General features: G+C 39.7%; 1 protein-coding gene across 18 annotated transcripts in view; it reads right to left on the bottom strand.

The window, feature by feature from the left end:
• Positions 1-12,943, bottom strand: part of RBFOX1 (RNA binding protein, fox-1 homolog 1) — a 1,165,955-nt gene that overhangs the window by 675,043 nt on the left and 477,969 nt on the right. For all 18 annotated transcript variants that reach the window (XM_017808961.1, XM_017808958.1, XM_017808962.1 and 15 more), the window contains one exon: positions 4,513-4,575. In XM_017808961.1, coding sequence (XP_017664450.1) covers positions 4,513-4,575 — 63 coding nt within the window. The remainder of the gene's footprint in view (positions 1-4,512; positions 4,576-12,943) is intronic.

Genomic DNA, 12,943 nt, shown 5'->3' with positions numbered 1-12,943 from the left:
TCTTATGTTTCTGAATCTGTTTTGAGAGAGCACCTTCTAAATGCTTTAGCTGCCCAAAGAAATCCAGATAGGATTATCTGCAGCAGTGATTAAGCACAACCTAAGCAAGGACAGTGTCATCCTTTATTTCTGGAGAAGAGCTTGATTTAAGTGAAATGAGCAGCAGAACCACTTGTAAATCAAAAGCAGACCACGAATATTCTGGTTTGTAGCCCTTTCACCATTTCAGTAATCACAAATCACAGCAATGGTTTAACAGTGACTCATGGAAACCTCTGCCACATCACTGCTCTTTTCATCCAGGATCATTAGTGACTTTACTGATATAAATGTCAAATTAATGACATCCAACAGAAGAAAACAACATTTTCTTCCCCTATGGGAAATGAAACCTTGGAACATGTGGACTTAAAAAAACACCAAAGCCACACAATTAAACAAAGGTAGAATATTTAGTTCCCTATGCAGGAAAGCGCATCTCTAACGAAACATATCTGACTGATGGAAGAGCAATATTAAAAATCATCCCCCTAACTCTGAATTACCTTGCACCAGCACTAGGAAAAAAAATCAAACACAAGTCAGGCTCAGCTACCTTAGTTAAGCCTTTTTCTGAAGAAAAAAACATCCATGAGAATATTCTCCTGCTTATCATTAGGAGCGTGTCAATGCCTCGCTGAGTCTGGTCCTTAATGGATTCCTACAATAACTGCTGAAGATATTGCAAAACAACAATGAATAATATGAGAGTGGAGCAGATCCTAACAACTAAACACTTCCCCATCCTGGCTCAGATGAAGTAATGGAGCAGAACTCACTGCATCATTTACGTTATCTAACTACCATTGTTCATCCCTTTTTTATTGTAATTTGCACATATCAGTAATTCAAAGTGCTGCAATTTTAAAAATATTCAACTCTCTAGACTAACACTATCATTCAGACCACATCAGAATACAGAGAGATGAATAAATAAGAATACCATCATTAAAATATATTTTCTTCTCTATTTATTAGAATAAAGTTACAATACCAGTCTATTTCTAAGAGAACTGTGGTATTTTCTAATAGCTCTCTTTCCCAATTATTTTTTTCGTGCCTCTCAGGTAGAAATCCCTAGATCACACTAAAACTCCTCGGATTCCTCTTTGGCATGCCATGTTGTTTTGGAAAATAGATTTATTGTACTAACAATTTTAAAAGATGTGTTTAATGAGGGGGAAAAAAAGACTCATAATCCTCTATAATAAAATATTTTCAATCCAATAACGACTATTTTTCTGTTACTTTTTTTCCACACGTTTCCATTTCCAAGGAAAACACAACTCACTCTAAAACTAGAGAAAAGGGGTTTAAATGCCTTTCTTTCACTGGCTTGATAGGCCTTTACAGCACAGCAAATGGCTGTGTGTCACTTGTGACTGCACGGGGAGTCAAGGTGAGAAGGTTTTGGAAGGAACAGCCTATTGGAATACATCCACCAGGGTTTAAAATGTGGATAGCCATGGCAGCTCTTCCAAAGGATGCAACTCTCAATTTAACATGCCTCATCCTTTGTCTATGACTTTAAAATCTTCTGGCCAAGGAAAGGTGTTAGGAATAAAACTACACTGAACTACAGTGTGTTTATCCAACTGGGTAACAACCCTACAGCGTCTGAAGAGTAAGAAAAAACAACAGAATGGCCAAGAATACAAAACTTCTCTTTCTTCCCAATAGCAAGTGTATAAACTTTCTGCCAAACACAGAAGTGCTTCTTTCAGAAACCTTTTCAGAGAACTGAGGTGGAACACCAAAGAGAAATGTCTTGTTTGCCAAAGGATTGCAACTTCAGGCAAGAGAGGGAAAAGCACAGTAATTCATCTTTCCCAATAAGCCAGGCTCAGAGAAACAACACAGCCACTGCTGAGTGTCCACCCAGCCTTGTGAGCTGGGAACCCTTCAGTCACCTCCCTCTCACTTGTGCAGATCCCTGTCATTACACACCAGATCAATCCCAGCTCTTGGATTGCAGTTTTATCTGGAATACAACAGCCAGAGCAGGGAGATCATGGCCTATGCTGCTGCCCAGCACCACACTCTCCAGTATTCCCACTTTAATGAATTCCAGTTTGTCACAATGGAATGGGAAAATTGCTCCAGTTAAGGGAATGAGTGAAGACTGTGCTTATCTCGGTTTTACATCCATTTCTGTGCCAAACTGCTTGCCAGTCACTCTTTGTCCTTGATTTCCCACTGTATATTTGGAACAATTCTATCCCCTTTGCCTGTTATGTTTATTTTCAGTTGTTCTCTGGAACTGTCTTTTATTGCTTTGTTTACTGGTTTACTTTGCTGGAGCACTGTGGGCATTACTACACAACTAACAGAAGGCCAAACACCTAAATCCATAGGCTATGGAGTCGAACTTTTAAAATCCAGGATTCCTCTGTAATTGGATTGTTAAAACTATACCGACATCACCATATTTGATGACGAAATAGAAAAATACTGTAAAGCAAGCTAGAAATTATACTAAAATTCAACTATACTTACATGACCATATTTGATTATGAAATAGAAAAATACTGTAAAGCAAGCACAGCTAGAAATCATATAAAAATCCAACTGAAGGATAGCGAGCACAAAATTCACTGTGATTATTACAAGAGATTTCTGACAAGCGACCGATATTTCTTTCATTCCACGCAACCCCAGCACCTCAACAGGTCCGTGCCGTTGTGGTACTGCCGTTTTCCGTGGTTTTGCTCGCTGAGGGAGCGGGACAGAGGATCTCCCACTCAGCCATGTCGGACACGTGTCCCCGCGTGCCGGGGGGCAGAGGCCACCCCGCCCAGCCATATGGTGCTGCCAGGAGCCAGCCCATCTCCAGAGGCTGTTACCAGGCAACATGCTGGGCTTGGGGCTGAGCCTGGCGACAGAGTGACCTCCCAGCCCCAGAAGCTGATTGATAGTCATTGTGCTGGTGGGTTCTGATCGCCAGGGAAAAATAATCAGGCGAATTATGCGCGTCGAGATTTGGAAGCGCTGAACCTCCCTCAAATTCCAAATGAGTGTTTTCGTCTTCTTTCTCGACGCAGATACCAAATCCCTGCTTTAGCTTGTTGAGGAAAAATGAATATCTGTTCCTTAAACTGCATTTATGGATACTGAGGCACTATATTCACAGTCAAATTAATGTGAGCTTCCTCCAAACACGCTGTGATTATCTCAGGGACCACTGTCTCCCCCGGGTTAGAAACCCCAACCTCAGCCGTGCAATTTTTACCAGAATTTTTCTAACAAAAGCTGTCAATTGCATCAAATTCTGCTAAGGGCTGGAAGGTTATTCTGTGAGAGAAAATACTGTTCGTGACAGAGGAAAAGCTAAAAGCAACAAGCATGCTGAGCACTACAGAATTGATTTAAATCTATCCTCAAGATGAACAGGCTTTTTTTTTTTTTCTCTATCCAGTAAGCCAGGCAGTCTTTTTGAAATAATGAAATCTTATTTCAAAGACATTAAGAGGAAGATTGTGTTCAGTGTAGGAGAATAAATGCAAAACTCTTCTTTTTTTCTAGCAAGGACTGTGTGTCTAAATTTTTCAGTGACACGAAACTTTGTGTGTTGGGGCAGAACTCAGCTACCAATATTAACACACTTGAACAAAAAAGGGAATCTAGTCCATTATTTTGTCAATATAAAACAAAGAACAGTATAAATGTATATAAAGCAGAAATATACTCAGTCAGCCCAGCATGGAACAAGCCATACTTATTACCTAACACAAGACATTAGAGCATTGCAGTTTATTTTAAGCAGAAGATTATTAAAAACTGCACCAAATACACACCTACCAAGAATCACACTCTTAGTTTTGTCTGATACTTCTGTATTTAAGCATGAAAAGTTATATCCTGTTTAAAAAGTGCTTAATCAATATAGTTTCTATGCATGTGGTATAACAAAAAACTTGACTAGAAAATAAATTCCAAGTATGAAAGAGTTAACAAGTAGCTTGGATTTGAAAGCCTCTTCTCAGGAATAAAAAAAAAGGACAAAAAAAATCAATCAGCACAAATACTTTCTGAAACTCAATTCATGATATTCCTTATTCTGACATTATGAGAGTGATTAAAATAGAAAGAATGATGAATTAATTATCCATAGTTGTTGGAAGGGGGAAAAAGTGTCTGTGACTAATCTGTACACAAAGTAATCAGCCAAAGGTAAAACACACACAGCAGTGACACAACCCCAACACGTCCAAGGGAAATACAAGAGAAAATCACTTTGACCCACAGCCAGAACCAGGCAGGATTATTTTCTAAACATGTCACTGGCAAGTTGCTGTTCACTGAGACTAAAAGTGATCAGACCCTTTACTTGTGCTCTATTAGTCTGGTGATGCAGCACCAGCACAGCAAGCTGGGGAGCCCAGTGAAGTATTTCTGCATTCACTGTGGCAGCCCAGCAGAGATTTCAGTGCCACTGAGAGGGGAACAAACACACAGCACAAAGCAGGGACTTACTGAGAGGAGGCTCCGCTCATGGAAACAATAGGCACCACTTGCATGGGGCTTCTGTGTGGTTTCCTGTGGAAAGAAAAATACATTCTTACTGGAAATGCAGGATTCAGGAGCTCGTGTTTGTGCCCTGTGCCCATAGAAGGTTGCAGGCAGGCTTAAAGATTCCACAAAAAATACAATGGCTAAGGCATTATTGGGGCTGTCCAGGAAGGGCTGCACAGATTATTGGGTCATCAGCGCATTTTGGTTGTAGTACAAAGCCAAACAGCAAAATCTGCTTATTGAGTCACAAGTGCCAACAAAGATTTTATTATTTATTTATCACTCAATGGACAATAAACATTTCCAGACAGTTTCCAATGTACTTGAACCCAAAACTCTACGTTTTCATTACAGACTTATCTACTTAAATAGACATTACTGAGCTGTAGTTGTACATTTTCTCCAGCACAGGCTTCTGTTTCAATAGGAACACACGACTGTGATTTACTTTTTGTGTATTCTTCAACTGAAAACTTGAAGCGATTTTGCAAGAGCCAAATTATCATAAAATACACAACCAACAGGGGCCATTCAGAATAGATTTACAAGCACCTAGCTGGGAATTCCAATCAGGTAATGTTCTATTCCATGCCACCCTTTCTTATTGATGAGCAGCTGGTGACATGTAACATTTAAATGAATTATTCACTGAATTTCAGAAGTCACAGTAACTTCAGACATGTTTTGCCTAACAGATTCACCCTACATGCATTTTTCATTTCCACGTGCAAGTGGTAATACACACTCTCTGACACAAATACTTCTGAAAATAGAAACACTGTTCATATTTTGAGTCTTCAAAGATAATTTACATGTAGTCCATATATATCCAAATCATTCTCTAGATAAATTTAACATTTTTCCATACTTAACATTTTTATATATTTCAGTATATAAATTATGTATTTTCTATAGCATAAGTATATAGTATATAATAGTATATATTCATATACTTTTTACATACTTCAGTAAAATTCCAAATAGTAAATATACTGAATAATTTTTCACAAAATACCTTCTTCCTTATATGTGATTTCATTTTAAACAAATAAACAAAAAAATAAGTCAGTAAATAACAAGTGCAGCTGAGGATAAATAGCAACAAGAACCAGCAGTACCAGAAAGGCATGTGCTCCATAAACATATCAGGAGTATTACAACAATCACACATACTGATAAAAAAACCTCAAAAACTTCAGATTGTCAAAGAGTGATAATCAGGAACAACAAAAATACTTGTATTTAGGTCTCCTCAGGGCTGGGACCATCACTAGGGGAGTACCAGAGAAAGAGCCAAGTTCACAACTGATGCTCCCAGCAGCAATTCCAACTGTCTTGCTGCCCAAACCCCCCACATTAATCAATTCCTCAGCTGAAGACACCAGTTTCTATTTATTTATTTATTGCTGGACAAAAGGAAGAGTGGCACATTGACAAACTTTACAAAGTTCTGTAAAGATTTCTCCCCACCCAAGGAAACCCCCGGCCCTGCCTGAGGCAGTGGAACCCTCCTGCACAGCACCAGCCAGCTCAGGGCAGGTCCCTGTGCAGTGAGAACCACAGGATATCCCTGACATCCCATCACCTACCACGCAGCAGGGCCCTATTTCCACAGCAATTCCACAAATTGCCTGTGTTACTAAGTATACTTAATTTGTTACCCAGCTCCTCAGGCAATATATAAACAATGAGCAAGATTTTCAGTCATATTCATATGATTATAAGAAGCAATTTTCAGTAGAAGGAAACACAGCTGAGAAATTCCAGTAGTTTTGTGGAAATAAACCTCCATTCTGATAAAATCCTATTCACAAGCCTCAAGATAACCTAGTTGAATCCGGGCTTGGACATTAAACCTTATTTTTATACTGACATGAAGTGTCATCAAGGCTGTCCACACAGCTACAAAGCAATCTTGTGGAGAAACACAAGATACACCTTTTCAATACTAATTTTTTCTTTTCCACAACTGCCATAACTTGTAACAAAACACGAAGTAGGCTCTTGTTTTTGCATTCCTATCACACAGAAATAAATTCCCAATGAGCAAAGTTTTGTTTACATCTGCTAATACAACATTTGTACGTGCCAGGCACACACAAGAACAGCAGAACCCTTCAGCAGAGTGACCACTCCCAGGGCTCCTGTTGTTCTGAGACGAGGAAAAATTGACAGAAGGTCTGCTAAGCGTGCATGGAAAAGTTTGGCAGAGAGGATGATGGCTTAAAATTCACTTAAAAATGAAGAAGTTGTGTTTTCAGGTGAATATTTCAGGTGCAAAAAGTACTGAGAGTACCTCGGGTGCTTCTCCCTCGGGACAGCAGCTCAGGCAGCCCAAAGAAGCAGAGGTTATTCTACAGGGTCACTGAGAAAGGGAGCCCCAGGCCATGCAGCCTTCACAAACTATTACCATACCCAAGCATTCCAAGAGTATCCCAGACACGTTATTACTTTTCTATAGAAGTAGCTTCCTTAAGTGTTAAAGGAAAAAAAAAAATAAATAAATAACCCAAAGCAATATTAAAAATTACTACTAATACATACCCACAATTACTAAGTCTGACTTAACATCTGCTGCTTCACACCTGTATCAAAAGCCTATGTCTAAATTGATCTAAGCTGATACTTTTTATTTTAATTGCATTCTAAAAATGCAATTAAACAATGATACCTGTTGCTGCAAGTTAAAAGCCATTCCCCTTAGATAACAACCAAATGCAACAAGCAGTGAGTTTTGCCATCATTAGACTTCTAACCATATTAGTTCTATTTTGAGGCTTTTTTGTTTGGTCTCAGTTTAATTTCCTGTCAGCCTTACAAGAGATTTCTAATGTTTGGGCTGTAGGATATGCTCTGATTAAAAATAATCTTCCCAATTACTGCCTGGCATGAGTCTACTGCCACATGCACTCTGCCACTGGCTTCTGAATTTCTGTCAGCAGTAATTGTGTCTGTAGCTTCTAACTGTAAATGAAAACCCAGGGGGCATATTTGGGTTCCAGTTTCCTTTGCCCAGCCATATCTTTTAATTTGCACTGTCTGTCAAAAGGAGATGTTCGTAGGCACTAAAAGGAAATCCTTAGAACATCAGGTTAAAAAAAAAAGGGGGAAAGAAGACAAAAAGAAATACAACTGGAATACGATAAACCACATTTGATATTTATGCCAGCACACTCAACACAGGCAGAGCAGCTCCCTGCATAGATTAGCCTTAGAAGAGGGGGACTGAAACCATTTTCTGAGCATTTCTAGCTGCACTTATTTAACCATTGCATTTAATCACAAGCCTTAAGCATCACTTTAAGTATTGCTCTTTTTTGGAATGTGATCATTCTAATGAATATTTGAAAGAAAAGCATTTCTTCTCACAATGGAAAGAAGAGTTCCTCAGGCTCTGGCTCCCTGCCTAAACTGTCCCATGGGGTTCCCCATCTCCAGCCCGGGATGACCCTCAGACGTGGCTGATGGGCCACCTCTCTCCTGGGTCAGCCCCCTGGAGCTGCACTGCACCTTCTGCCCAGCCTGCCTTTTAGTCTGGACTTTGGACCCACACTGCCAGCCTGTCCCCATCCCCTCTCTCTGCCCATGAACTGCTGCTCCTGGACTTCCCAGGTGGATCCTGGGCCTGGTTCACCACCCTGCTGTCAATGGACAGACCCCATCTCCAGGACCTGGCTCTGCCCTCTGTACTTAGACCCCGTGTTTAGATGAACTTCCCTTCCACAGGGAAAAGAAAGGATTCAGCTCCTGGCTCTCTCCAGGAGCATCCAGGTGCTAGCAGGCCCTAGGACACCTGCACTGGAAGTCACAGTGCTTAAACCTGGCAGCCAATGCCACCACAACAGCAGCCACACAATCCTCAGATCCTCACTGATCCACTTTTCCTCCCAGGAATGCTGCTGCTGTGATGGAAAGGTGGCATGCTGTCACCAGGGAATGCTGCCTGTGTGACAAGAGCAGGATGGAAGCACAGGGGCTCTGGGTCCATTTCCTAAAGGAAAAGAATCTTGGAAGAATGAATCACTAAGCGCAGACTGTACCCTGTGAAACAGATACAGAAGAAACTCAAGGAGTAGAAAAATATCTCATATAATGTCATCAACAGTGAAACTTTGGGTAGAGGGGAAAAAGTACAACCAGCAACCCAAAGTACAGTCAAGAATGTGTATATGGGATATATGGTATTACTGCACAGAATAACATTATGAAGACTATTGAGAAGACAGTTGCAATTATTGCTAGTTGCTAATATTATCTATAAAATGAAAAATACTGCAAAGTCTCTTGAAAATAATTTTCAATCTCTAATCTGTCCAAATTAAGTAAATTATTGCCTCTAAACTAAACTGGCACACAGCACATTTGGAACCCAAGGAGTACAAAGAGCATATTTTTGTTTGCAGGAGTCACAGAAGTTTTCATTGTGCTGGGAGGACAAATACTGAGACTTGGTGAATGTGAGCAGGTATTTGCCCAAATAGCATTTGAGACTGAATAGCTTTTCTTGGAATAAGAACTTATTTGGAATATTAACTCCAAATGTCAATGCTCTGCATTGTGTTGGTTGGATTTATGTGTTTATATCTGTACATCAGGGGAGACAGCTGGGAGGTGAGAACAGACTCAATGTCAGCTCTCTCCTGGACCTTTGGCACACCATTCCACAGTGTAACCTCCCTGCCTTCAGGGCTGTGCCCCTTAGCACATATTCTGGGCAATGTGATGACAAAAGACTGGTGACAGACAAGAACTTCAACACATCAGCTGAGACACCCAATTTCCCATCTGTCCAGTGGAGGTTGTGACCACCACTGCATTCAGAACTGCTTGGTGTTACAGAGGTAAAAAATGCCATGGATCTGTCTAAATACTGAATATTTTTAAAATATTTTAAATATTTAAATATTTTAAAATATCGTTTTTCAAATGTTGTACAAGCTGGGCAAGAAGTTCTTCGGGCCTGCCCTGAGCCCTGCAGGGCAGCAGCATGTACAGGCTGCAGTACAGAACAAGATTGTGACACCCTCAAACTATCTCTGCTTCTACTTCCACCTCTCACTTGAGATGACAGCATCATTTGCAAGGTTATCCCCCTACCCATGGTTGAAACTGCCAGAACTTTTAAATAAACACCTAATTTTTAAGATATAAGGTAAGCCACTCAGTTTGAAACGGTTATTCCTGTGAGTGAGGCCATGCTGATGGTAAAGTATCTATTCAGTGCAAAACCTGTAGTATTAAGTATGACAGCAAACACATTATGAAGCTGAAAGAAACAGTGGTCCTTCAAAAAAGGACCTTTCAAAGTTTTGGCTACAAACACATGAGCCTGCACCATGGGAGAACCAGCTGCCCTGTCAGTGCAGGGAGGGGGCAAAACCCCAGGCACTGAGTTTCTCTATTACTACTTAACAGTTTCAGGATTTTCTTCTAATTTATTTTGTTTCTCCTCACTCTTCTGCAGCACAGACTGTTCTGCCTCGTGAGCAGGTAGAGCAATTCCCCCAATATCAGCAAGATTACTCACATGTTAACCATGGAAACACACTCCTGTGCCCGCCACGCTAAATGATCATTTCTCACAAATTCCAGGGAAGGAGGCATTCAGAGCAGATGCAGAAATAACAAAGTAATTTGAAAAAGGCTGAACTGTTCTCATCTACCACTGCAGAGAAGTCCTTTCATCAGTTCCAGTGGTGAGCTTTTAGCCCTGAACACCCTGCTCCTGACAAACACTAAAAAGCAGGAACATTATACTTCCAGAACAGTGGTTTTACACTCAGCATTTTCCAACTAGTGGTTCTCTAATCTGTCACAGGTCAAGAAATGAATCATGCCTGTATAAGCAATGAAGTCCGGAAAGAAATTTCAGATGTAGAGAAAAGAACAGTAAACTTACCTATTTTTTCTAATTTTTTTAATAAAAATTTTGATGTTGCTTAAGAGGTTTAGATGTTAATAAATAACACCAGAATAAAGAAAAATAAAAGCAAAACAAAACCAAAAACCCACCAGTTTATCCAACAGCTTTTTGATTTATGACATAATTATTCTTACAGAAACAGCACAACTCTAGGCTAAAACTATGAGCCCTAATGGAAAAGCAATATTTGAAGGGTACAGCAAATTCCACTGACTGGAGCAGGTTTCTTGTGGACCAAAACAAAGGAAAAAATCTAATCTGAAGGTAGAAGTTACAGCTATCTTTGCACATGGGCTATCTTAATTTTATCAGAAGTGCTCTTTAGGAAGTTAGGAAGTAAGATCTCAGTCTGAAAAAGAAGCAAACAGTAAAATAATATAAATCTTTCATGTTTATAGTTAGCAGGAATAAATCTACAATGACTACAACTGATTAAAAAAGACTTGCTGATGTTTATTTTACATAAAGCAGGAGAACCTTGGGCTGGGGCTCTTTTCAAAGGAATTATTTGGTGGTGTTGTTTCCAGCTGAGCATAACTGATTATGACTGTAAAATCTAAAGTCAAAAGTACACAGAAGCCCTTTAAGATCCCACACTGGAGTTCAAGTTCTCACCTCTGATCAGAAGGGAAAAAAAAAAAAAAAGGAGGAAGCTCAGCTTCAGTGCCAAGGGAAAGCAGTAGATTTTCCCCAAGAGCAACATAATTTTCATAGGAGGAAAAAGGACCCAAAAGCATAAATATAAATGATGCAACCTATAGCCCAGGCACACAGAGCACATCTCTGCAGAACCACTGGGTCCAGATTTGTAGTTTTTAAATAAACAAACAAAAAAAGGTTGGTTTTGGTGTGTTTTTTTTTTAACTGGAGTCCTTTCTAGGTGTGCTACATCCAAGCAGAAAAAGAACCCCATTTGCAAGCATCACACGATTTCCTTCCCCTTTCTGAATGACCAGTTCCACACCTCTTTTTCCTGCTCTGTAACCTTCCCCAGTGTCCCAGGAAAATCATGAGCTGCAGGTAATGGTACCTTCTCCATCACTCACATCACCAGGAGCCTCACACCACTAAGCTGACACCTCTGAAATAAGACCACTCATCAATGAGGAGAGAGGTCAGAGGCTGCCAAGGCTGGGCCAGGAGCCTGCTGGCTGCTGCAAATCTCTCACCAGTGCATTTGAGCCTGACACTTAATATTCAAACTGAATTGCAAGCTATGTACTCAAGGATAAAGCTGGGTAATAATAAAGATTCACAGTCTGACAGGCTCAGCATACCAATTCTCAGGGCAGAGCTCACCGTGAATATTTTTTCTTTAATCTAAAAAGGAATCAGGAATTTTCCTTTTGTAAAATAAACAACAGCACTTCCCATTTGGCGAGGGAGACAATGGAATGAGAAAATATGATTTTAGTCTGTATTTAGATATTGGTAAAGAAGCACAGGTTTTATTTCAATAGCAGAACACTGTGTACCCAGTCCTTGCCTTGCTCACCAGGCACAGGAATAGATCAAACAATATGTGCAGTTTCTTTTTGCAGGGCCAAATCCTTTGGGCCAGAGATCCACTACTTTAAACCACTGAAGAACTTGCCCAAATTTCTGAAAATGTATGGTTTGTATTTAGCACATCAGCTGTGAGGCCAAAAATCACTGGAAATATCTAATTGATACATATTCCTCAAATTTTGTAGCTAACCAGTGGCCTAACTAGTCCCACGTCAGGTCACCAACAAGGAGCAGTTACAGACACCCTTTCACAAACTCCACACTATTCCATTTTCTGTCCATCGTATAGAACAAGCTTCTAGGTACTATTTACTCCTAATTTTATTTTTCAGACTTGTTCATCTTTTATTTCTTATTTTATCCAACACTGCTTAGTTCACAATAAAATATTCATTTTTTATTTTACAGTGACACTGTAAAGCCACGGCCCACTTATTTTTCCCTTTCAATGTTTATTTTACAACAACATTGTAAAATAAACATTGTTGTTGTGTGAATGTTATGTACGTAGGTGGTTTAAAACTAATGACATTATAATTAAATGCCTAATAGTTTTTACACTGAAAATACTGTTACTAAACATTAGCTCCCCTTAGACTCTTTTACTTGTTTTGCATTTTTCCTCAGACATCTACATTTCTATTACTAAATCTACCCCTTCCTTTTAAAATCACATTGCATCCAGCTTAACTACATCTCACTAAATCACCTTGTTAGTCATACTTTGATTCATTCCATTTCATTGCCTTTCATATTTAAATTACTCCATTTCTTTTCCTACTCCACATATTGCCTTTGAAAACAAGTCTCACTTTGTGCAATGATTCTTTATCCTGCAGCCTCACACACCTCCCACTATTAACATTTGAGCATTTTCCCTGGATAGCTGCAAGTTTTCCTGCAGAGCTGCCTTCCAAAACAATTCCAAATTTACGTGTTTAATCCCATCTCTTCGTTTCA

Source organism: Lepidothrix coronata, unplaced genomic scaffold, assembly GCF_001604755.1.
Source record: "Lepidothrix coronata isolate B3197 unplaced genomic scaffold, Lepidothrix_coronata-1.0 Scaffold24, whole genome shotgun sequence".
In the NCBI taxonomy this organism is placed as follows: Eukaryota; Metazoa; Chordata; class Aves; order Passeriformes; family Pipridae; genus Lepidothrix; species Lepidothrix coronata.
The sequence above is the reverse complement of the archived record's forward strand: the minus strand, read 5'-3'. Positions and strand labels throughout refer to the sequence as shown.